General features: G+C 39.0%; 1 protein-coding gene across 2 annotated transcripts in view; it reads left to right on the top strand.

Moving 5' to 3' along the window:
• The window catches only part of Prkg1 (protein kinase cGMP-dependent 1), a 1,110,226-nt gene that overhangs the window by 142,233 nt on the left and 940,767 nt on the right, over positions 1-27,226 (top strand). For both annotated transcript variants that reach the window (XM_026781031.1, XM_013348063.2), the window contains exon 2: positions 17,249-17,415. In XM_026781031.1, the coding sequence (XP_026636832.1) occupies positions 17,249-17,415 (167 nt within the window). The remainder of the gene's footprint in view (positions 1-17,248; positions 17,416-27,226) is intronic.

The raw sequence follows: 27,226 nt of genomic DNA, 5'->3' as shown, positions 1-27,226 counted from the left end.
TTTTCTTTGGGTTCACCTTCTTATTTAGCTTCTTTAGGATATCAAAATAAAGACTCACTGACCTTTATTTGTGGCTAGAAACCTGGCTTGGTTTTTGTCAATTTAGCAGAAGCTACAGTCATCTGGGAAGAAGGAACCTCAATTGAGGAATTGCCTCCATCAGACTGAACTCTAGACAAGCCTGTGGGTACATTTTCTTGATGGATGATTGATGTGGAAGGGCCCATCTCGTTTTGGGTATGACAGCCCTGAGAAGGTGGCCCTGGGTTATATAAGAAAGCAATCTGAGCGAGTCTGAGGAGCAAGCCTGAGTAAACAGTGTTCTTCCAAGTGTATCAAGGGTGATGACAGTTGTCTAGGAGATTTCTGAGTTTGTTCTCTGGCACAAACAAAAAATTGAATGACCAGGAAATTCAGAAAACTAAACTACTGGGGGAAAAAAAGAAAGGAAAACTTAGGACATTCCGAATGTAAGAATACCAAGTTAAATTTTTTTTTGACCACCAAATTGCTGGCCAGAGAAGCTCCAGAACCTTTGAATAATACCAGTTCTTGGCTTTCCTACTTGTTGCCCATCAGAAGTGCATGAGAAAACCCGACTGGTGATACACAACTTGATGCAAGATACAGAAGCGTCAAGCAAGAACTGAGTTGGAAACTTCCTCCTCCTGGCTAGCTACCAAAGTGCTGGAAGGTGCTTTTCAGGCTTCTGTGGGGAAAAAGGCATCTATGACATTGAAAAGTCATCAAGGGGATTGCAGGCTCGAGTTTACTGCTGCAGTCATGGGGTTTATGGTAGTTTTGCTATGGTGAGCTGTGTGTTAAATATAGAATGGCAAGTTCAAATGACTCCTTAAGACCGATTGATATTGAAACATGAGGAAGAGAACAGTACTGTGTAAGAGATGACTGAAAGCTTATTGGGGGCTATGAAAGGATCCAAGAAGTGGTCGAGCACTTCCGTTGTGAAAAGAAATGCATCTGGATTCTAGACAGGACTGGGAATGAGCATAAGGGGAAACTCATTCTAGGGACTTTGCCAAGGAAAAGAGGCAGTGATGTTGGTGGCTCTCAGAGTCTGTTGGTGGTTGAATGGGAGAGGATAAGATGGACCATATTTAGTATAATTTGAAAATGGGTATGCAGCTCCACTGTAATAATCCATAATTCCAAATGAGCCTGAACTGATCACTTTTCAAACCATGGATTTTTGAATTAAAATATTATACAGCGTATTTCCTTCCAGATCCTCCCTACCCTACTCAAGCAACTTCATGTTCTCTCCCCACAAAACCTCTGTCAAAAGGAAAAAAAAAGTGCAAAAAATCAAAATCAAAAGAAACAAAAGCAATACAAAAATAACATAACAAAACATACCACACAGACAGACAACACACACAAACACACAGACACACAATGAAATCCATTTTTTGTTGACCAATAAACCCTCGGCATGGAGCCTATCCTGGATTGTGGTTTCTCTAACAGTGATGTTCCACTGGGAAAAAGCTGATTTTCCCTTTTTTGGTTAGAAATAGCTTCTTGGAGAGGGATTCTTAATCCACTTCCCCTTCTCTACACTGAGATTTTTGTCTAGTTTCAATTTATGCAGGTCTTATGCATGCTGTCACAGTCTCTTTGGGTTCATATGGGTATCAGTCCTGCATTGTCTGGAAGACACTTTTTCCTCGAAGTCACCCACCACTTCTGGCTCTTACCATCTTTCTACCTCCTCTTCAGCACAGATTTCTGAGCCTTGAGAGGAAGGGTTTAGTAAAGGCCCTCTATTTAGGACTGAATGCATAAAAGTTTCTCTCTGTATGTTTTCCAGTTGTGAATATCTGTCTTAATTATCATATCCTGCAAGAAGCAGCTTCTTTGATGAAGGTTGAGTGATGCATTGATCTGTGGGTATAGTAATATGTTATAATGAGTTGTTGTATCACTATATTCCTTTGGTAGAATAATAGTCATAAGTTTTCACCTAAGGATTGTGACCTATCTGCTTTCAGGTTCCTGGTCACTTTTGCAGTGTCAAGTATAGGTTCCATCTCATGGAGTGGTTCTTAAATGCAGTCAAAAAGTGGTTGATTACTTTGATAACACCTGTGCCACTATTGCACCAGTTTATCTTGTAGGCAGATCACTCTTGTAGATTACAGGATTTAAGTGGGTAATACTTGTAGTAATAAGAGCGGCGGGGCTGCGTCCCCAGCACCCTGGACGCCTGGCTAGCTTATGCCCCGAAATAATTACATGGACACTGTATTCTTTTAAACACTGCTTGGCCCATTTCTGTCTAGCCTCTTCTCAGCTAACTCTCGCACCTGGACTAGCCCATTTCTAGTGTAGCCTACGAGGTGGCTTACCAGGGAGATTCTAACCTACGTCCATCCTGGGTCGGAGCTTCATCACGTGTGCCTCAGATAGCAGAGCTCTTGCGTCCACCCTGGAGATGGGAGCATGGCGTCTCTGCTCCAGAGAGCAGCTGTCAAGTCTGAGCTCACTTCCTCTTCCTCCCAGCATTCTGTTCTGTTTACTCCTCCCACCTATGTTTTAACCTATGAGGGCCAGCCAAGCAGTTTCTTTATTTTTTTAACCAATGACCTTCCTCCATCGAATACTGAAGTGAAATGCAATCACTTTTATCTGATAGGAGGTAGAGTACCTCCCAGAGGCATGAACACTAGTCAGTAGGGGTGAAACTTCTAGTTAGGACCAGCACAATTTCTATGTTCAATGATATAAGTAAGCTATGTCTTTGGCAATACAGCTTCACTGTCAGTTTGTGGAAGGTAACCAGTAGTCTTGTCAATAGCTTGTGATGTTAGGGCATTCCTGAGACCCCTTTAGACAATGACACAACAATATGTTACCCATTTCTGAAACTAGGAATTTTACTTTCTTCTATAAAATGTCTAGTTGAAGCATTGTATCTCCCATAGGGTCACTCCATTTAAATTCCTTATCTCTATCTATCTATCTATCTATCTATCTATCTATCTATCTATCTATGTATCTATCTATCTATCTATGTATCTATGTATCTATCTATCTATCTATCTATCTATCTATCTATCTATGTATGAAAACTTCTACAGTAGTAGGTCTCCATGAGGCTTTTCGAGGCCTTCAGTACAGCTGTCTCTCCTTGTATTCCTTCCTTTACCCTACACTCCCCCTTCCTCATTTAATCCTCTTCTAGCTCCCCTACAACACTCCCTACAACACTGTTGTATTTCCCTTCCGTGGATGATCTACCTTTCCCCTTCCCCCCAACCCATGCTCTGGTCCCTTACTAGCTACCTAATATCTGTGCTGTGCTTATTTGCATTGAAACACACATGGAAAACCTAAATGTTAACATCCATTTCTTTGAGAAGACATGCAACATTTATTTGTCTTTTTAGGTCTCGATGACTAAAGTTATTTACCTTTCATTTATACATTTGCTACCCATCCCCATCATGTTTTCCAAAGAGGCAGTGAACTAGTTGCCTTTTTAATGGCTAACTTCCCCCAGAAACAGAAGGACTAAATAAGTGTGATGGTAATGTGGAGTCTAAAGCCCAAGGTAAGAGAAGGTATTCATTTGACTATGTGCAAAAGCTTTGCTGTACTGACATTTAGAACTCCAAAATCTTATATTCGGCATAGAACTCTTAATGATCCTCACGGCACAGTCATTCCTCTGAATGGTGTCATATACAACACAATTCTCAGCTTAGGAAATAAATGGAGGGGTGGGTAATGAGGCTTATACGGTGGTGAGTGAGTCAAAGGATGATGAATGTTGAGTCACATTGATGTTCTCTGTTGCCTGCCTTTCTCCCTGATGCTTTTTTTTTTTAAATCTGCAGTTAGTTGGCATAAGAATCAAATCTGCTAAACCAGTTTCTTGCATGGATTATTTTGTCAGGCTGCTAACAAGTATATTTCCTCAACGTTACGGGAGACTTCTCACTGCCGAGATGGCGGTCTAATTTTGATTTAATTCTCATTGATTGCTATTTTGCTCAGATAAATGTGGAGGAAACAAGGATTTTTAGAGACTACCATCCCCATAATAGATGTTCCAGGTTTTTCTATATAAGTATTTAGATGTGTGTGTGTGTGTGTGTGTGTGTATGCATGCACAAACCTCCTCTTTATAAAACATAAGACAGTCTTTTGTCATTTTTTTCTGAGTAATTCTGTTTCCAATAAAATTTCAGTTATTCTTAAACTTGTGTGATTAAAGAAATCTAAGGATCCATAGGGATAATCCTGGGGAATGCAGTGTTAATTATTGCTAGACTAAAAGACAGAGCTCATTTGTAATGAATGATAGATGTCAGAGCTAGCCAGACCAATGACATGAAGTTATTCATATTAAAAATTATGACTGTGGGGGCTGGAGAGATGACTCAGTGGTTAAAAGCCTATATTGCTCTTGCAGAGAGGACCTGAGAAAGGATCTCATTACCCATATAAGGTGGCTCACGGCTACCTGCAACTCCTTCTTCAGGGACAATTAGATACCTCTGGCCTCTGAGGCATACTGCAGTCCCATAGTGTTTCCTCCCTACACATAACTAAAAATGTTAAAAACAAATATTTAAAAATATGGCTCTGATGTGAATCGAAAGGGATGTCAACCATTGTGTATCTCTTTGAAATGTGTCTTTCCAGATACTGCCCTAGGCCGATTTCCAGATCTTTGCTTTTTCTAATCAAATAGAGATTAGAGATCTTATAGAGATTAGAAATCTCCCTTCTTTCCCTTGTCCCTACTTCTGGGTTAATTTGATCCCTGGGAACCTGTTACTTCTCCAAGCCCAAGGCTTCTTGAGAAACAGCACCAACGCACGTGCCTTTACTGCAACCAGTTATTTAGGATGCTTCTCTCCCTGTCATCCTCGCATCTGTGGTGCCAGTCCTGTAGTGTTTCCTTACAAAATGATGCTCCGAAGCTGCTCACATTTCTGCACATTTCCTTTCTCACTCTTCTGACACAGGCCCCCAGCTTTGTCCTATCCCCACATAGGGCAATGTAGCTGAATGCACAGGTCATGAGAGATTATGAACAGAAAAAGCTCAATGAATGTACAATGATCAAAATTTAATTCAAAATCAAATGCTTAATGAATCTGCGCTGTTTCTGGCAGCCCCCAGGCATGTTTCGTTTGACTTGACTGCAGCCTTGGTTCAGAGCACACAGATGTACTCTGCACTGCAAAATCCCTCGTGCTGTGCAAATCCAGCTGAGGCTGCTGGAAAGTCCCTGACTTGCATTTGACAAAATAGAAGGTATGAATTGCAGAATTTATACTTCATAGTGTGTATTTTTTTCTGCATGCATGGCAACATACTGATCTAATTATAGAAAACAAAGACTTTTACTATTTTCTTGCTGTAACTCCTCAGCATGTATCAGGTCAGTTTACCTTTGGACTATATGTTGTACTAGTTAAGTTTTGATAGTTTCAGACAAACCAGAATCACCAGGGAAGAAGAAACAAAGAAAAGAAACCTCAGTTGATGAATTGCCTCCATCAGATTGGCTTATGAGACATTTTTTTTTAAATCAATGATTGGTGTGGGAAAGACCAGCCCACTGTGGATGGTGCCCACCCTGGGTAGGTGGGCCTGGGTTGTAAAAGAAAAATGAAAGGGCCATAGAAAAAAAATATAGAGAGCATTCTTCCATGGTCTCTGCTTCAGTTCACACCTCCAGGTTCCTGTTCTGCTTGAGTTCATCCCCTCAGTGATGGTCCATCACTCAAAGACAATTACTTCTCTTCCTCTCCTAGTTAATTTTGGTCTGTATTTGGTCTCAGCCACAGGGAATCAAACTTGGAACATAGGTTGTTAGAGTGTTTGATTTTAAAATTAATTGCTAGAGTTGCCGACCTGAGATTCAGACAAATTATCAAATGAGTTTTGGCTTAAGGTTAGAACATTATTTTCAATAGTTTCTGAAAAGATGCTGAACACCCTTCTGCCATCTTGTAGTGTGTGTTTAAATGAAATGGCATTCATAGCATTGATAATAATACAATCAAGATATTGATGAATTCTGAAAAATATTGATGATGTTCTGAATCCCCAAATGTCTAGTCAGCCAAGACTTGTTTCTTTATTTAAAAATAAACCAGCACTATATTTCCTTAGGATGTAAATCTGCTTTTGTCTTTACTAAATGTTTGAGTTGTTTTAAAATAAATTTCTTTATGGTTTATCAGTAAACGTTTGATTCACATAACTTACCATATATCTATATATTTGTATACCATTATGTATATCTGTACACCTAAGGTTGTGTAAAAAATAATTTGGCTAAATAGGGGATTCTAGGGGAAATGTTTAAGACCTAGGTCGCCATTGTATCTTGCTGGAAATCGTGCGGTGTCCTTTCTGGGATTTCCCTCCCTTCTCCGTTCACACACACCATCCTAGTTCATAAGCTGAAATCGTCCTGATCTCTTGAAAACATTATTCATAGCATATAACTTACTATCCCCATGTCATTCTCACAGGCTCACATTCCGTCACAATTCTAATTCTTTCCAAAGAGCTTGCAAGTCCCTGTTGAAACCAGACTCTGCTCCAGTCTGCAAGTTCATGTCCAGCTGCCCCTGCTCAAACTCGAGACTGTTTGGAAATCCTAATATTGACCCCAAATAATCAGCTCCTTATATACATTCCTTTAAGTCTTTTATAGGGTGGCTCATCTCATCTTTATACTTCTGCCTACATGTTTCATTTTCATGGTCTTTACTTCAGATATGAATTCTACCTCCTAATCGTCTGCATTATGCACCTTTATTTTTTATCCTTCCAGGTATTTTCTGTACACATCTCTAGTGTTCATGTTCCTTTTCTACTATCATCTTTGCCCCCAATAAACAGTGGTCTCCTTCTACTTATTCCTGTGCATATAGTGCCTCGTACCATGTCTTATATGAGGCATCCAAGGAATGCTTTACTAACTGAATGAGTGGATGAAGAGTAGAAGGCTCAGATGGAGCAGATGACAAAATGGTTTACACACCTGAGGCAGAGTTTTTTTTTTTTCTTAAGGGCAGGTTTGTGGAATGAACACCTAAAATTTTATCTGCTCTTTTGTGTAACTACTAAGACTGCTTTACTTCTAGAAGGAATATTTATTTATTTATTAAAGATTTCTGCCTCCTCCCCTTCACGCCTCCCATATCCCTCCCCCTCCCCCAATCAAGTCCTTCTCCCTCATCAGCCTGAAGAGCAGTCCGGGTTCCCTGCCTTGTGGGAAGTCCAAGGACCTCCCACCTCCTTCCAGGTCTAGTAAGGTGAGCATCCAAACTGCCTAGGCTCCTACAAAGCCAGTACGTGCAGTAGGATCAAAACCCAGTGTCATTGATCTTGACTTCTCAGCAGTCCTCATTGTCCACTATATTCAGCGAATCCGGTTTTATCCCATGCTTTTTCAGACCCAGTCCAACTGGCCTTGTTGAGTTCCTGATAGATCATCCCCAATGTCTTAGTATGTGGGTGCACCCCTCGCGGTCCTGAGTTCCTTGCTCGTGCTCTAGAAGGAATTTCTATGTGTGTAGGTTCTGGCTGGAAGGATAAAATGAAATAACACAGGTACTAAAACTTCTGCCAGACTATTCAAATCCAAGTGATCAGTGCTAAGCACATGTACCCAGGAGAGACACTGACTGGACTTAGTTACATGTATGTGACCATTATGAGTATACAAGGAGTCATAAATTCGAGGCGAAATGATAGGAGATATAGGATGAGCTGATGGGACAGGAGGAGAACTTATGTAAGTAAAACATCTGCATAAAGAATTTTCAAAAATTTATAAACCCCCTCAAAGTGTTCTTTCCTACAGGTTACTGCCACGTAGACCGGGAATATGCACGGAGGAAGGGCAGGTGTTCCACAGATTCCCACCCTGCCCGTGTCCCTTCATCTGATCTCTACCCCCATTCATTCCAGAAGGTGACCGCAAAGTCGAAGCTGTGACAGGGGCTGTGCACTGTACCTTCATTTTCTTTAATGGAAAAATATTTTGTGATATACACTGAGATGTTGTAATACATGGACAGACTAGGAAATGGTCACATCAGACCCATTGGCATATTCAGCCCCTCAAATAGTTATCATTGTTTTACTCTGAGAATAATTAAACAGTCCTTTGAACTGTTTTGAAATATATACTCTACTGACTTTTACTATGTAACCATCTTTCAGAATTATGTGTAGAGTTTATTCCTCCAAAATGTATTTTGATTTCAGCAACCTTAGTTTTGTTTTTAAATCACTTTGTGGGAAATTGTGGCTGCGTTTTAAACCCATCAATCACTACTGCCTGCAAATACCTGCAGTGCCTGATTTTTAGGCTTAGAAGTGCTGTACTGAAAAGATAATAAATATTAACTATTTGCTTCTGAAAGGGACAAGCCTTCAGGGGACAGCATGCGACATGGTATATAGGTAGTGAATGACAGTTATGAAATCACATTTCTTTATCTTCTCATTTCTCTGCTCCCTCGCCCTCTTTGTCTTTACCAGTGAAAACTTAAGGTAGTTAATTCAAATTATAGTGCCTAAATCATTATATGGATACATATATCTAATATTATAAAATCAACATATTAGATTCTACTATAAGATACTTATATGCAAGGTATTTAATATTTATTTCATATCCAGATTCCTGAAATAAAACCATATGATGAGTGTGTTTTTTTTTAAAAATTGTTCTTAGATTTTTTTTCCTCCCTGTAGACACAGTGGAAACTTCTGTTTCTTTGGTGGCTTTTGTGGGGAGAACCCAGGGACACCTGTATAAGAGCAAGTATTATACCACTGAGTGTTTCTTCCAGCCCCCTAGGAGTTTGCCTTTTCTGTTGAATTCAAATATAAGCATTCATCTTAGTGGATGGTTACAGCTACATAGACTTTATTCCTCTTCCATATTTGTATATAGAGGCCATCAGGGACAGAAGGTGCAGGATGGGAGGAAAGGCAGTGAAAGGAAATACAAGCACGCTAGCATCAGAATCAGTTGGCCTCCGTCGTTAATCTCAGGAGGTGTTGCTCCATAGAAGAGGTGGATCTCCCTGAGTGAGCCAATGCGAATGTTTAAATTTACTTTTATTTAATTCTATGTGTGTGTGTGTGTGTGTGTGCATGCATGTGTGTGTGCGCATGTGCATGAGTGTGTATGTGTATGCGTGAGCGTGTGTGCGGGTCAAACAACAGCATCAGGTGTCTGTTTTGTTTTATTTTTCAAGACAAGGTTTCTCGGTATAATAGCTCTGGCTGTCCTGGGACTCGCTTTGTAGACCAGGTTGGCTTTGAATTCACAAAGATCTGCCTGCCTCTGCCTCCTGTGTGCTGGGATTAAAGGTGTATGCCACCACTGCCCCCCCCCCTTTTTAGCATCATGTGTCTTTACAGCTCTCCATTTTAATTTTGAGACAGGGTACCTCACTGACATAAGGCTTATTGATTCAGCTAGACTGGCTGGCTAGACAAGCCCTAGGGCTCCTTCTGCCTTTGCCTCTCCAATACTGTCATGACAGGAATATGCCATCAACCTGTTTCTTATCTGCGTTCCAGGGATCTAAACTCCATCTCCACGCTTGCGCAGCAAACACCTTAGTGACTGAACCATCTCCCCAACACCATGTTCTGTGAAATTATTCCCGGGGAAGCATGAGCAAATGTCTAAGTTCCCCAGATAGGGACCTGACAGTAGCCTGAAGAGTGGATACCACCAAAGCCCAACTATGTGAACCCATAAGTTTTATTGAAAAAATATAGAGGAATGTGAGTGAGAGGTTACAATGGACCAGGAATGACTCGGAGACAGGTGTGCCATCAAAATCCCAGTCCAGCCTGGGAACCAGCTCATAACATCTGGAACCCAAAGTGCACTGCTCAACCAGTAAGCAGCTCAGCAGGTGGGAGAATGTCTTTTCTAGGTAGTTCAGTTGGTCTGAGCCTCTTCCAGGCAGCTTGGCCGGTTCATGTGCTTTCTTTGCCTCTTTTTTTTTTCCAGGTGTCTTGTGGTCTGAGCCACTTTTAGGCAGCTTAGCTTTCCAGTGTGTTTCTCAGAAGGACTTAACTGTTTATATCAACTTTGGAGTTGGGGGGAAGGTCTAGTATTTGGTCAGTTTTAGAGACTCCCTAAGTGTTTGTGTTGTTCATGTTCTGTGCTTAAAGAGTTCCTCTGAAAGATGGAATGTTTTTCCCACCACCACCACCCCACTTAGAAGATCCTGTGTCTTAAAGAGCTTCCTTCCAAGATGAAGGACTTCATCTGGGAGGAAATTGCTATTAAGGCTTTTTACGCCCCAGAACTGTTGTCCAATAGGCTCGCTTCCTGCTGCTACTGTTACATGATAAATTTATTGTTTTTTGTCCATCTGAGTTTGAAGATGAAAAGGCTGAAGTATGTGAAAGAGAGGCATAGACAGACAGACATAGAAACTAGGGACCAGAGTGACAGGGAATGTGACTGAAGGTACAGAAATGTGCACACTAGAAGCAAAGACCTGGATTCTAGGTTGGTTGTTGAACCAACCTAAATGATCTTGCATGTCAACTTGCCAGTCAGTCCTTGCAGCTCTTGGTGCCTGTATTGCCTCACATGCCAAGCAAGCATAATAACCCTATCTATTCTACAGCCTGCTCAGCTCAGGGTATTAGAGAATAAAAGGTCCTATGGAGGACTTCTCAGAAAGCATGACATCATCTTTGCAAATGGAAGAGATTAATATCCAAATGCGACTGTTATCTTTATAGATTTTTTAGCATAATATTTACTTTTGGATTTTATAATTAGGATAATTATTTGAAATTGGGAAATAAAATTTGGTCTTCGTATTAGAAGTTGAAGCATTGAGGGAAAGTGTGGTCTCGGAAGCCAAACAGATGAATCTTTAAATCCTGACCCTGCCCGTCACTTACTGAGTGAGCATCATTGGACATTCTGAAAACGGCTCTGAATTCCACTATAATGAACTCAGAGAACCACGATGAGGCACGAATGAGGCAAAGAATTTTGCATATTGTAGAACACAAAGAAACTATTTAATTCATATCAATAATGGTCCAGCTACCGCGATGGTGATGATGACTCGAGCTGCCAGTTCAGGGCTAAGTTTTGCCGTTGACTTTCAGAAGCTTAGGACTCGTACAGCTTTCACAACTAGGACTGAGAATTAACACTTTTGTTCCTTTTTAAATTTCTCTCCAGGACGATTCTGAGCTCTTCACATATTAAATCCTAATAAAGAATAGTATTTGGAGAGAAAACAACCAGGTCTATCAAAGTTTTTGCTTCCTGAGATATGTCAGATAGTAGAGCAAGGCTAAGTTTGGCTCTGGGCACCTGAAATCAGATGACTTGAGTGAATTAACCAAGTCGTTATTCTCAGCCAAGGGAAAATCTACACACTGGAGTGCGAGGCAGGCAGGCAAGACTAGTAGAGAATCGTATTATTATTTTTTTTGGGGGGCTGTTGAATGAAAGCACATTTAAAGGGTATGGTAATTTATCCCAGAGCCTAATTCTTTTAAAATGATTCTTATACTTGCTGGTTATAGAAATCAAGGCATTGCAACAATTTAAATGACAATGTATAGTGTTGCAAAAGTATGAGGCGCTTGGCACTGACACCATCGCCTCCAACTATGTCCTGAAGTTGCCCAAGATGGTGACTAATTTAATGGGTGTTTGTAGTTTGATTGCGTTGGACATCCCGACACGAGTGGTTTCTAAAGGCCCAGTTGTTTAGCTCCTTGAAGGTTCAAAAGTACTGTGTGATGTTGACTCGCTACTAGGCCTATGAACTTAGGTTACGGGGGCATGCTTCCTTTTCAGTCATTTCCTAGTTTTGTTGTGTGGGCATTTGGACATCAGTGATAGAGTTAATTATTAATAGATGGAACTACATATTTCTTAGCAGTGTTATGAGTGTGCAGTTCTAAAGTAAAGCATTTCATAACACTTCTATGAAGCCAAACATGTACCCTTCTGACATCAAACAGGGGGCTCAGAGGGCGAGAGTTTGATATGGGCTCTTTTGGAGGCTGCTGTATTTTAAGTTCTGGTCACTTCTGTGAATGAGCAGATATGGGCGTCCATATCTGCACAGATGAATGACATAAATATTTGAATGGGAGAGTTTTAATATTGAGTCTTCTGAACATTGTTGAACACCTAAAAAGCAGGATACTTTTCCTGTTGTTAATATAAGCCTACATTATCTGTCCAGAGCTAGCCTGCGATTTCAAGAGTTCTTGTCCATTGTTTTCAGTCAGTGACCATGAGTGGAGCCTTGCTTAAAAAGGAGAATGCGTATGCTATCATCTAAGTGACATTTTAGCAAATGAATATTTTATGGGCTAACCAGCTTTCCCTATTATTAATTATTATTTCTAGAATTAATTCACTCTGATTTCATAGTTTATGGCGCTGGAACTAAATTTTCTGCTTTAGAGCTTGAAAAAAGTTAGAAAAAATGTGACTCATACATTACCACAAAAATTAATATCATTAGTTATCTATGAAAACATTGTTGTGTATTTTAGACTGGTGATGCCAGTGATTTATATTAAATACTCATTTTGCCTCTGAAGGCTATAAATGCTTCATATTTCTAATGTGTTTCTTGCTCTAAGACTGGAAGAGTGCTAGCCAAATTTATAGTTGTGAACATCTTGAACTAAAGTCACTGCAGAAAGAATTTCAATTTTGAAGAATTATCAAAATTAGCCAATAGGATCAGCTAATTGAATTTTACCTTTAAAGAATGTCAGCTGGTCATATTAATGCTCAGCCATCGTATACCTGTAGAGTTGACCAAGGAAAATTGTGCCAGAAGGATACACTCTAAACAGAATCTTAACCTAGTGGCAGCCAGAGAACTATTTCAAGAGACTTTATTTATTCTCTGATAGGTGAGCAATCAAATACTTCATAAAAGATAGGTAGAGTTATCTTTCTGAGATGACTCCCAGAATTAGGAATGCCAGGAGATCTTGTAAGGACAACATCTGGGTGAAAAGGCTATGGATTATCAACAGGGATAGGACTAGGGAATTCCTAATTGCAGAGACCATATTCTAGGCATTGGTGATATTAAATTGTATTGATCGCTTTTCCACATATTTGAGCCCAAAGCTGACTATTGAGAAGTAAAGAGATCGATATATTATTTTGTTTAAATGGTTGATTATAGAAGTTTTGTGTTCAGTTATTAGATTGTTTGGCTGGTTTCCATGCTTAGAGAGAATTTAATGGTTGCAACTATTTCAGTGCCTAGAAGTTCTTTCTGCTCTAAAGCATTAGATGCCATTTATACTCTGCTGGGGAAGGCTGCCTGTGGCATCATTATCATTGCCTTGGGGGGGTCAATGAGGGGAACTGCTCCTAAAAAGAAGGGTGAAGATTTCAGGCCTCTGGAGATTCTTAAAACCAAAGCGAACACATTACTATGACCAGCTGACATTTTTTAAAGGTAAAATTTAGTTGGCTAATCCTATTGGCCAATTTCAATACATCTTCAAAATTGAAAACCTGTCTGCAATGACTTTGGGTCAGGATGTTCACATCCACCAATTCAGCTAGCACATTTCCAATCTTATAGCAGGAATATAAGTGAGGAAATAGAAAGCATTTATAGCCTTCAGAGGAAAAATGAATATTTAATGTTGTGTTCTTGGCATGTGGGAATTGCCTACGAGTCCTTTATTCAATTTCTTATGTGAAAGGCCTAAAACGTCTCTTATCAGGAGGGCCTGGGCTTTGGGTATTACATCCTGACAAGGTCAACTTGGAATTCTATCTTAGTTAAGATTATTATTGCTCTGATGAAACATTACGACCAAAGCAACATGGGGAGGAAAGGGTTTATCTGACTTACTCATCCAAATCACAGTTTATTATTGAAGCAAACCAGGCCAGAAGGACATGCAGGACAGGAACATGGAGGAGGGAGCTAAGCAGAAGCCATTGAGAAGTCTTACATCCTGGCTTGATTCTCATCTTGCTCAGCCTGCTTTCTTATAGAACCCAAGACCACCAGCCCAGGGGTGGCCTCACCCACAGTGGGCTTGGGCCCTGCCCCATTAACCACTAATTAAGAAAATGCTACACAGGCCTGCCTACAGCCAGATCTTATGCGGGTATTTTCTCAGTTGTTGCTCTTTTCTCTCCTCTGGATCTATCTTGTGTCAAGTTGATGTAAAACTAGCCAGAACCAACTAGATCATACAGAGGCCCCAAATTTCCATCTTGCTGTGATGCAGAGATATTGACAAAATATTATTTGATAAAATCTGTATGGAGATATAAATGTTAAGTCATAGGTCTTCTATTGATCCATGTTTATTTATTTCTACAGCATTGGAGATTAAAGTCAGGGTTTAATGAATACTAGCACTCTAACTCCAAATTTCGTCTAAGGCCAAATAAATTTGCTTCGAGCTGACACAGGTGCCCAAGTGAAGCCTAGAGTAATTTTCTTCAGAGGCCTGCAATTAAGTGATCTCTATCCAAACTGAAATTTGAGAAGTACATGTCCCTGGAATGCTCTGGAACTCTGTCCTAAATGCTTAGAAATTTTTTTAAAAAATTTTATTGATTTTTATTGAGCTCTACATTTTTCTCTCCGCTCCTTTCCTGCTTCTCCCCTCTCCTTCAGCCCTCCCCCAAGGTTCCCATGCTCCCAATTTACTCAGGAGATCTTGTCTTTTTCTACTTCCCATGTAGATTAGATCTATGTAAGTCTCTCTTAGTGTCCTCATTGTTGTCTAAATTCTTTGGGGTTGGGATTTATAGGCTGGTTTTCTTTGCTTTATGTTTAAAAACCACCTATGAGTGAGTACATGTGATAATTGTCTTTCTGGGTCTGGGTTGCCTCACTCAAAACTATGTTTTCTAGCTCCATCCATTTTCCTGCAAATTCAAAATGTCGTTATTTTTTTCTGCTGTGTAGTACTCCATTGTGAAAATGCACCACATTTTCCTTATCCATTCTTTAGTTGAGGGTCATTTAGGTTGTTTCCAGGGTCTGGCTATGACAAACAATGCTACTATAAACATAGTTGAACACATGTCCTTGTGGCATGATTGAGCACCCTTTGGATATATACCCAAAAGTGGTATTACTGGGTCTTGAGGAATATTGTTTCCTAATTTTTTGAGAAATTGCCACACTGACATCCAAAGGGGCTGTACCAGCTTGCATTCCCACCAGCAATGCAGAAGTGTTCCCTTTTCCCAACAACCTCTCCAGCAGAAGTTGTCATCAGTGTTTTTATCTTGGCCATTCTTACAGGTGTAAGATGGAATCTCAGAGTTGAGGCTACAATGCTTAGGAATTTTACATGATTGTCAGGGATGGTCTTGGAGTTCGCCAATTACCATTTCTGTATGCACAGGATAGGTCCATAGCACTCTATATGAGGGAAATGCCTTTGATAAAATGAATTTCTTAAAGATAAGAAACTCTGGTATTTGGGGAAATACTTATAAATTAATGCATGTGGGAGTCAGCGTGAACGTGCTGCTGGTCTTTGTGAGGTCACAGTGAGAAAGAGAGTTAAGCATGCAAGCTTCATGACGGCAACTTTTGCATCTTGTTTTAATCACTGAAAAGAAGCAATGCAGTTTTGGCCTGAAAACAAAGTTTCTGGCACTTGGGAATTTAAAAATAAGTCAGAACCCCAGAAATCCTGTAGCTGAAGAACTGTGCCTCCGAAACAGGGCTTTTAAAATGAAGACATTGTGAGACTCTAATACCTTCCCATCCATCACCACCACTTCCTGAGGTGAAAATTCCTGCCATTAGGGCTTTCAGGATGTCGAGAATATCAAAGCCAACCTCCTGAAGAGTCGTATCCCTGATACCAATCATGGCCTACCATCATTAATTCAACGGGAAATAGATTAGTTTTATTTTCTTCAAAGTAGTTGCGGCTTATGATTTACTTTTGAACTTTTTTTTTATAGAAAAATGTATGCCCATTCTAAACTTCAGAAACAGGGAAACTGTAAATGTTGAAGCCCAAGTCATTATGGATCACAGTGTGAGAAGATCAGGCCAGCCAGACATAGCCTAAATGAAATGTCACACGCAAGTGGACTCAAGGACTGATAATTCAGTCACTTGTCTTTATTGCAGGCTGTTTCACGGAAAACCAACGTGTGTTGTCGGAGTCAACAAAGGCCAGTTAGTGTTACATTTTAAAAATTTAAGTCTTTCAACATAAAATTCCAAATGTGTTGCTTTACATGTATGACTAAGGGTTCAACTTTTATTAGATCCAGTTTCTGATGTATACTATGACTGTTTCCCTCTGGACAATATATTCCCTAGCATTGCTTTCTCTTTGGTTTTTTTATAACCATAATAAGTGGTGTGTAACATATTATCCCTCAGTGAATAAAATTATCACACTTTTTTAAGTTCTGCAAAACTTCACTCATAACCCTGAATCTGAATTGCAAAATTTGTTTATATCAGTCAGTTCTCTCTCTCTCTCTCTCTCTCTCTCTCTCTCTCTCTGTCTGTCTCTCTCTCCATATATATATATGTATATATATATATTTCCAGTTCTAAATCATATGCTTTTTCAAATATCTTCTTCAGTGTAGTCCTATCTGTCTAGTTAGTCTAAATGAAGATGATCACAGAAATAATGTTTCCTACAGAAGGAAAATACTCAGATGAAAGGTTGTCACATTTCTAAATCTACTCCTTAAAAATGCCTAGCTAGACTCTTTCTGGTGTACCCAAACCACACCTGGCATTAATGTAAAAGTATGCTGTACAGAAGAGAGCAAATTGAAAGCAGAAAGTCTAGTAGATGAAGCACGTGAGAGATTGTGAATTTTTTTATAACATATAAAGAGTAAAAATTATTTCTCCTATGGTTTTGTAAACTTAGTTCTTAGACCAAATTATAAATTTCAATTTATTTCTCATCCATTGGTTTTTTCCCACAATCCTTGCAGATTAAAACACTGTACAACAGATTGAACCTATATGCTTGCTGTTTGTATGTTGGGCACTTACTAAATGGTAGTTTGCTGAAAGGAATATTTCTGGTTCTCTTTCTGCTGCTGTCTGTACGCTTTGTTTCCATGCCTTTCAAGAAGATTCATTCATTGTTTGCCAGAGCACTGCGTGGCTCCACTGAGCTCCAAGAACTATGGAAGGCTGGTCAGATGTGTCAATAACTCCTCCCTCTCTTGCCTTAGGTCAAAGGATCTCATAAAGGAGGCCATCCTTGACAATGACTTCATGAAGAACTTGGAGCTGTCGCAGATCCAGGAGATTGTGGATTGTATGTACCCCGTGGAATATGGCAAAGACAGCTGCATCATCAAGGAAGGAGATGTGGGATCCCTGGTGTATGTCATGGAAGGTATGGTTAGTAACCTGCTCCTCTGCCACTCATTCTTTCCCAATCTTCCCAGCTTCCCAAAGACTGCAGTGTATTCTGTGGAACAATGCTTGTCTTCCTTCTTTCATTGGGAAACAATTTGCAAGGAGCTACAATACCACGAGGTACCATCGTTGTCTAATTATATGAAGTTTTGGTGTTCGGAAGATTAATATAGGGATTCCATATGTTTTCACAGCTGGAGAAAGTCAATAGTGTGGAAACAATACTGTCTGCAACTGAATGAGACTGCACGCAATTCCACTGTTGAGCATATTGACAACATGTCAGTGATAATTTAAGATGATGGGAAGTCTTTTAGGTCGGGTAGTCCAGGGTCTTCAACTCTGCTCTATTTATTTATTTGTTTATTTGTTTATTTATTTATTTATATTGAGAAAAGGAAAAAAAAATAAGTTTCCACCTCCTCCCAGCCTCCCATTTCCCTCCCCCCCCTCCCACCCTTCCCCCCCTCCCCCCACCCTTCTCCCCCTCCCCCCACTCCTCTCCCCCTCCCTCTCCAGTCCAATGGGCAGTCAGGGTTCCCTGCCCTGTGGTAAGTCCTAGGTCCTCCCCCCTCCGTCCATATTTAGGAAGGTGAACATCCAAACTGGCTAGGCTCCCACAAAGCCAGCACATTAGGTAGGATCAAAACCCCGTGCCATTGTCCTTGGCTTCTCATCAGTCCTCATTGTTCGCCATGTTCAGAGAGACCAGTTTTATCCCATGCTTTTTCCGTCACAGTCCAGCTGGCCTTGGTGAGCTCCCAATAGATCAGCTCCACTGTCTCAATGGGTGGGTGCACCCTTCGTGGTCCCGACTTCTTTGCTCATGTTCTCCCTCCTTCTGCTCTTCATTGGGACCTTGAGGAGCTCAGTCCAGTGCTCCAGTGTGGGTCTCTGTCTCTATCTCCATCCATCACCAGATGAAGGTTCTATGATGATATGCAAGATATTCATCAGTATTATAGGATAGGGTCATTTCAGGTTCCCTATCCTCAGCTGTCCAAGGAACTAACGGGGACCTCGGCTTGGGCTCCTGGGAGCCACTCTAGGTTCAAGTCTCTTGCCAACCCTGAGGTGGCTCCCTTAACTAAGAATTGTGCTTCCGTGCTCCCCTATCCAACCTTCCTTTATCCCAATCCTCCTTCAACTCTACTCTTAACATTTAATACATGACTAGGTTTCCTGTTATGATTCTTTCAGGTAAAGATGATATTTCAGTTCCTTGCATGCATGTGTGTGTGTATAGTGTATATGTATGTTTGTATGTATATGTACATATATATCAGAGACAATGAAGGCTGGACTGCATATTAGCTGTCTACTAAGAGGGCTAGCAGGTTTCACAAAGCAGAAGGCTAAATGTGTTGTCTGGTTCTATAAAAGAGGAGATTGAGAATCGATGAAAATATACCATTTTCTAGTTCAGTTCTGGTAGTTAGCCAATCTTGATTCAGTGATGTGGGATTTCCCTCTGTATGCTGTGATTACCATTAATGAATAAAGAAACTGCTTTGGATCTCTATAGCAGGGCAGAACTTAGGTAGATGAGGGAAGACAGAACTGAATGCTGGGAGAAAGAAGGGTGGAATCAGCGAGAAGCCAGAGACAAATGCTGGGATCTTTACCCGACAAGCCACTGCCACATGGCTAGTACACAGATTAATGGAGATGGGTTAAATTAATATGTAAGAGTTAGCCAATAAGAAGCTAGAGCTAATGAGTCAAGCCGTGATTTAATTAATATGGTTTCAGTGTGATTATTTTGGGGCTAAGTGGCTGGGAACCAACAAGCAGCTCTCTCTCCCTCCTGCAATTCAGCACTTAAACTCTTTACTATGAGGGTATATCAAGGTTCTATAGAGAAACAGAAAAACTATGTAGTTTGTTGTAGACATATGTAGATACTTTACTATATTTATATTTGTATGAATAGAAAGAAATTTGTCTTGAAATGGGCTCATGTGACTGTGGTGGCTGTCCAAAATGCTCAGGGCAACAATTGTCGAAGGTTGTCTATTGTAGAATTCCCTCTCCTGAGGTGGGAGGTCAGCCTTTTGTCTATTTAGGCCATCAGCTGATTGAGGACTTCCATTCACATTTTGTATGACAATAAGCCTAACTCAAAGTTTACTCCTTTAAATATTACTCTCATCTATAAAACACTTTGAAAGAAGTATCTAGGATAACAATTAAGCCTGTGTTTGGTGTCCTTGGAAGCCAAGTGGATATTTAAAGTCACACAAGTCCATCGTATGCCAACAAGATACATCTTTGGTGTATCGAATACATAACCATGACCGCCCACCTCCATCCAGGTTTAGTAAGTTGAGCATCCAAACTGCCTAGGCTCCCCCAAAGCCAGTATGTGCAGTAGGACAGGTCAGGGAACCCTGATTGCTCTTCAAGCTGATGAGGGAGAGGGACTTGATCGGGGGAGGGGGAGGGAAATGGGAGGCAGTGGCGGGGAGGAGGCAGAAATCCTTAATAAATAAATAAATTCACTGTAGAAGCTTTAATAAAAAAATAATAAATAATAATAATAAAAGAATACATAACCATGAACATCAAGCTCATATTCTCACACCAGGAGCTGCCCTATACAACTGAAAATGAATGAACTCTTTCCCCAGAAAAGGATCTAAGTCTTTGGGCTGCCAACCATTTCCCAAATAAAGACACGAAGACTAATTATTAATTATGAATGTTTGGTCTTAGCTTAGACTTGTTTCTCCCCTCGCTGTTGGCCATTCAACTTTTATTAGATCAATCAGGTGCCTTAGGTAGGCAAGGTAAAACAGCAATGCATTTTAGCTAAACAAATACTCTGCAACATAAGCTAATGCAATGCATATTTACATAGTTAAGCAAATGTAATACATTTTTCATAGTTAAACAAATATTCTAAAACAAAAGTCCTTCATTGATGTTCCCTTATCCTGATGATATCCTATAACATAAATATTATGATACAAAACAAACAACATTTAGATACTATGATGCAAAGTTCATACCTCATATGTTAAGGAGAATTTATAAACCAACTATTTTCTCATACATGTGTATTTATGTATAACAAAATGGGCAAAAATTCTCATCAGTGACCATATTACTTCCTTTAGTAAAGATAAATACAGAATTTTCACTACTGTCTCAAGCTAACTTGAATAAATTTTATCTTCTTTTCACTGTTAGATTGACTAAACAGCATGCCATTACCTATTACAAACCCTATTTTAGTTATCATTTTAAAAACAATTCTTTAAATAATATGTCAATATTCAGAGTCATGGATATTGTGTTTTTGCTATTGATTGTCTTTAATAAACTCAATAGAAATGACAATAATCCTATAAACTGATGCCAGCCTTTCTCTAAACAGAAATTAAAATCTTCTCAGTATAGCTTTTATTGATTTTGTGCTTTTACCTTTAGGTCAAAGGGATTTAAAATGAAAAACTTTATCATTAAATTTTTACAAATTTTAATTGAGGAACCATTTTATTGCATAATTAGGTTTTTTAAGCTAACACATTAAATCTTCCCAGAGCTTACACAGCAATGTTCTTGATATAGAAGGGTTCTTTTTCATCTGTGGACATTAATATTTATGAAGAATATAGCATGCAATAGCAAATGAATTGGCTCTGGAGGCTCTTTCACAAGCCTGCTATCAAGATGTCCATGAAAACACTCAAGGAGTTAACAGAGAAAACCAGTCTAATTTTCAGATTTCTCTATAGAGAAATGATCCTCTCAGACACTTAAAATTACAACCTAGTTAAAGGATCACTTTCAAATTTCAACAAGAATTGTTTGGGATAGTAGTTTAAAGACAAAAACTGTCTAAGGCTCCTTTGATATTTCAAATATGTAAATGCTTTACCATATGTTTTATAGCTTGTTTTCATAAAGAAATTGGCACTGGGCTGATTTAGGATGTACTGTCTGCTACTTACTACTCAACATGTTTTTATCATAAAGGTAAACCTCGTTTTTTTCTCATTTAAAATAATTTTTTGATTTAGCAATTAAGAATACAAAATATAGTATGCTTTAAGAAGCTAATGTGATACTCGAGTAGTGGGGATTGCTAATTTTTACTCTGCTTAAGAGTTCGATTTGCAGCTGGACAGTGGTGGCGCATGCCTTTAATCCCAGCACTCGGGAGGCAGAGGCAGGCAGATCTCTGTGAGTTCGAAGCCAGCCTGATCTATGAGAGCTAGTGCCAGGACAGGCTCCAAAGCTACAGAGAAACCCTGTCGCGAAAAAAGCAAACAAACAAACAAAAAAAAGAGTTCGGTTTGCTTAGAGGTGACTTTTGCAAAGCTTTGTGGGTTTCCCCGTGGAAGCAGATTGTACTTCCCTTTTAATGACGAGGCTGCTTAGTGTATTTAGAGAGTCACCCATTTAAGTTCACTGTTGAGGAGGAATCATGGCTTTTTTTTTTTTTTTAGAAGATATTAACCAATGACAGCTTTTTGAAGTACTCCCTTGGCAGATAGTGTTTAGTGACTTGCTAATTATTAAACTTTCTCTCTTCATAATGAGTGATTCCGCGAGACCATCTAACTATCTATGCATTAGCAAATAGAAAAGCTGATGCTTGGGGAAGTTAGAGCACGTGAATAAAATTATTCTGCGAGTATATTGAAATATGAAGCTAAGCCTTGAATTTCCCATACCCAAGTATTCAGTAGTGTAACTTTTCAAGAAGACTAGACATATAATAACATGTTTATTATGAATATCCCAATTTGTAGACTCAAAATAGATGCACACTATCAAACTACATGATGTAAAACTGTATTATTGCAAGAAGGGACAATGTCAGCCGAGGCTGAGTAGGCACGGTTCATTATGAAAGCATCTAGGACTCTTCAGGTCTTCTCGTTTGCAGGCTCCCTGGCGAGCCTCAAACACCCAGCTATGAGCTAAACTCTCTACAAACAACCTGGAAGGCTGTCTCCTCCTTAATTCTTCTCTTCTCATGGAAGGAATCTGTGACTTGTCTCAATTCACAGTTCACCTTTCTGTTTAGAATTAAACTCTTTCAACACTGGAAACCCCATCCTTTTCTGTCTAAAATCAATAGCATTGATTTTATTTTCTCATACTGAAATTTTAAAAGAATCCTCTCAAGACCCACTTCTTAGCTTCTGACAGGAAGAACTGTCAGAGCAGACCTTCACACGCTCTCGCTGAGCAGTATCTGAGCATCCCTAGCGGTTCTCTTAGGTGGCCTTGCTTGGTTTGATGCATTTTTGGCAAATTCATAGATGCAAGTCTGCATAGGCTACGTGTCCTCACAACTACTTACTGTTTTCCTGTGGGCCATCCTCCATGGTAAGCTTACATATGCCCCACTATAACTGCTAGTCCCCGCCAAAGTGTTTATTCTCTCTATGCAACTAAATGACATTGCTAATGATGAGTCTCTCAGTTAGCATACAAAATCCCTACTGAGTGTATGAGGGGAATTGAATACGTTATCATGTGAAACATTTGTTAGCAAACATAACAAGAGAAACAGACCATCTTATTTGCTAACACTAGGTGTTGCCTTTTGGCCTACGTTTTCATGTTCAACCTGAAGCTATTTTTCTTTAGAATAGTTGAAATATGTTATGTTTTATAATTTTTTAGAGAATCACACTTGTAATATTTTTGCAAAAAAAACAATGTTTATGAACTACTTACACAAAACATGTATTTATAAACAAGGAGATTCTTAAATATTAAATGTGCATTTTTGAAAATAATATTTCAGAAGCAGAGTTGGAGACAGGGAGCTGAGGTATTTACTTATATGGCACATGGAACAGGCACTATGTTCTTTGGGATAACAAGTACAAAAGAGTTTTTAATATGCTGGGGCAAATTCAGGAATTACAATACATTTACAAAAACTGGCAATATTTTGCCTATATATGGAAAGGTTGGGATAAAAATATAACTTCTTAAATTCTTAAACTGCTCTCATATGGAAATGGAATTATTTTGCATGACTCTAGATAACCAAAGGAAAAATGAATACTACAAAGAAGTTTAAATTGAGTCAGCTGGAGAATCACTAATCTACTAATTAAAATGTTCCAAAAGTGAAATGAGCAGCTTCATGTGGTGACGAGAACCCATCTCTGGAGGCATTTTCACAGAGACTGTGTGGCACCTGTGAGGAGAAACTGCGTGGGTGGAAGAGGGCCGCCTGTGTCTAAACCACATCACATCTATGCTACCCTGTCCCCAACGTGATGATTCGGAACCTGTGCCTTTGTGGATTATCATTCTCCAAGTTAGCTTGTAAGATTCTGACCATCTCAACCACCCAAAACTCATGTGTAGTTAAGAATAGACCTAAACTTTTCATGTGTCTAATAAATCTGAACTGTTTTTTTTTTTTTTGAAAACTTGGTGGTTTGGCACAGTATTTTGTTCCCTATATTTATTTTTAGTTTTCCATGATAATTGTGTTGTTTCTAATATTTTTGCCTCCTAGAAAGCACATTTTGTTTGTTAAATGATACCAAATAACTTTTCAAAGTATTTTATGTTAAGCTGATCATATCTCACTATAGTTTATATGTATCTTTCTATTTTTGCTTCTTGTATTTGTGGTAATTTTTTTTTTTTGAGACAGGGTTTCACTGAAGTTTTAGAGTATGTCCTGAAACTAGCTCTTGCAGATCAGGCTGTCCTTGAACTCACAGATTCTGCCTGCCTCTGCCTCGCAAGTGCTGGAATTAAAGACTTGCGTCACCACCACGGCTTTGTGGTGATTTTTATTGGCTAGCATTGAACTAACCTAATGGATAGGTGTGCAGTGATTTCAACTTGCCTTTCTCTAACTTCCAATGAGATGGAACATCTTTTTCTATACCTAGGAGCTTTTGTCACCTTTTGAAGAGTCTTTCTTAGTCTGTTCATTTTCTGTTAGGTAAGTAACTTTACATCTTTTGGAGCTTACCTCTTGATAGTTATCAGTATTGTAAATATTTTCTCTTATCTGGTGGGGCTTGTGTTTTTATATCTGAGTGAAACCAGATGGACAACAGTTATTAATTTGAATGTGGTGAACTGTATCTTCCGAGGGTTTTTTTTTCTGTCTCTTTAACAAATCCCGGATTGCTAGTATTTCTCATGCACATGGGTATATCTGTAAAGGTATACATTTGAATTAGGTATGTGAGACACTAATTATCTATAAACAAAGTCTCTTCCTATAATCTAAAACAAGTTATCCTTTTCAAAATTTGATGCTGCAAAAATTTTATATTTTACTTCTATCTTCTATTGTTTCCCAAAATGTTCTAGAATATAAATCATCCTAAGAGATGGAAAAGATGAATTTGATTCTTCCACAGTGGTTTCTTTCTTTGTTTTTTTCCTGTGAGAGTGTGTTATATATTTGGAGGAAATGACAAGGCATTTGCTGACAGGTTTGGTGACTAAGCTGAACAATATTTTTTTGTCTAAAATATACTAAGGATATGTCTTTATGTATCACCAAAAGAATAAAATATTTGCTGTATAATTCAAACAGAACTAACCAAATGTTTTGACCAAAGGCAGTGTTATTGAAAACTGTCATGCTTTTAAGAAGGATATTTTTATTGTTGTCGCCTTGTGTTTTCAACACTGTGCCTCTCATTCTGTACTTCAGGCTGGTCACAAACTTGAGAGCCCCCTGCCTTAGGGTCTCAAATGCTGGGATCACTGCCGTGCATGGCTATGACTGACTTTGACAGGCACACTTAGCTAATGAATTCTGGCATGACTGTTTAAAATGAAGCCTTACAAGTTGAACTGAATTCATTTCATTACAAAAAGGTAGCACTATGGCTTTTCTTAGTTTGAATGAGTGCAGAAATTGAAAATAATTGAAATTTGCCATGCATATAGTTTTGAGGTGGTAGCTGGAAAGGTAACAAATCGTGTACTACCAGGAATGCAATCCCTGAGTCAAATATTTGAAATGTACGTCTCCCTTCTCCAGTTTACTCTCACTGTAAATAATTATGGATTTTGTGTTTTATTTCTATCATCCTATCTTCATTCATTGCTCTCAAATGTCAGCCTTTTCACTCTTCACGTTGATAGAATGCCAACTTTGAAAGCACAGATGTGTATTATTTGGGTGAAAATTAAGACCGAGTGTAGTACAGTTGGAACAGTGGGAAGAAATTGTGATTTGTACCTGGGCCAGAGTGTAATAACACACCTCAGAATGAGGTTCATCTCACCTCGCTCATCATGCATGAAGCTGTTGGGTGGTATGCCTTCGGAACATTTAACGAGAACCCTAGAGTTGTAGATTCATTTTTACAAAGACATCCATGTATTTCCTTGGAGGCTCTAACAAGATTTCCATTGACTTTTGTGGAAGACTGGTTAGACTAAGGCATTTAGAATCTACCACTCCAGTGTGACATCCCTGAAGAGTGTGTAGTGGTTTGGGCATACTCTCCAGAGGAAAACAGAAGTTCCCAGAAAGAGGAGCTTCAGACTGTGGCTGCCGTGGCAACAACCACCCCCTAACATCCAGACCCCTATATAGAGACCCTTAGACTCATTCTCAGGTGTTCTTTTTGGCATTCTCCAATGGTTTCCCTCCTGAGAAATGCGGCTTATTTGCACGTACTTCTTATGAATTGAATTATTACGATTTTGAAAGTTGCACTCTGAATCTGGTGTTTATGCTTAGTTAGTCTATAAACTCCTTCCCAGTAACATATTTTCATCCTAAATCTTTATAAGTATCACACAGAGATTTAGAATTATAATAGATATGACTTAAATGGGTATTAAGCTAAATTCTGGGGAATTTACAATTCATGCATATTTAATATATCATGAAATTATTGCAGAGAATATTTATATTAGTGATTTATTTAGTTCCATTTTGGTGCCTAATCTGATTACCTTTGCTGAGGTGAATTGCTCTGCCATATAAAGCACTCTGGATCTTTTCATTCACTGTTATTGATGCTAAGGCTTTCAAGTGCAGGAAAAATTAGTCTTCAGAAAAGAAATAGTCATTCGACATGTTTTTAACAATCATTTTTTTTGTTCTCTTGAAAGAAAATTATGATGGCTTTGAATATCTGGATTCCATCCTGTACATTTAAATTGTTTATTTTATTAATTCTAGAGTTTAAATGTTCTAAAATTGAAAAAAATCTTTTGAAATGTGTGTGTGTGTGTGCTAATTTTGAGATCATAAATATACTTAGGAAAAATTAGTAAGCCCCAAGAATTAGATGTTTTCTTCTCATGGCATGTCATAGTGTACCTTTGAGGGAGTTGTCTAAGAATGTTTTAATTTTAATATCCTCAACAACTGATAAGAGTAAAGAAAATACCTAGTGGAAATTTTTGCAAAGTAGCTTCTGTATGGGAATTAACTTATGAATTCATTTGATTGTTCTTTATTAAGAAATGCAGAATTTAAGTCTCCTAGTATTATTGTATGTTAGCAGAGACTGAAGATACAGAACAGAACATGATATGTATTTTGATGATGGTTGAAGGGAGAAAAGACAAATAAATACATGGAGGAAAGCAAAAGGTGGTAATAAATGTTAGAAATAAATGAAATTAGCTAGGGCAGTTAAGGAGTCTTGGTGAGTCTGACTGTCTGTGATATGACAGTGTTTCCCTGGGAAAGTGAAGTTGGAGCTGAGAACTGAATGACAAGGAAGGGACAGATCAACAAATGTGTAGTTAGAAGATTCCAGATGAAAAAACCCCCAGGAAGAATGCTTGGCATATTAGAAAGCATGAGTTGAAGC

This window comes from Microtus ochrogaster, chromosome 8 (assembly GCF_000317375.1).
Source record: "Microtus ochrogaster isolate Prairie Vole_2 chromosome 8, MicOch1.0, whole genome shotgun sequence".
NCBI lineage: Eukaryota > Metazoa > Chordata > Mammalia > Rodentia > Cricetidae > Microtus > Microtus ochrogaster.
Note: the sequence above shows the minus strand (reverse complement) of the source record. Positions and strands in the feature narration are given on the sequence as shown.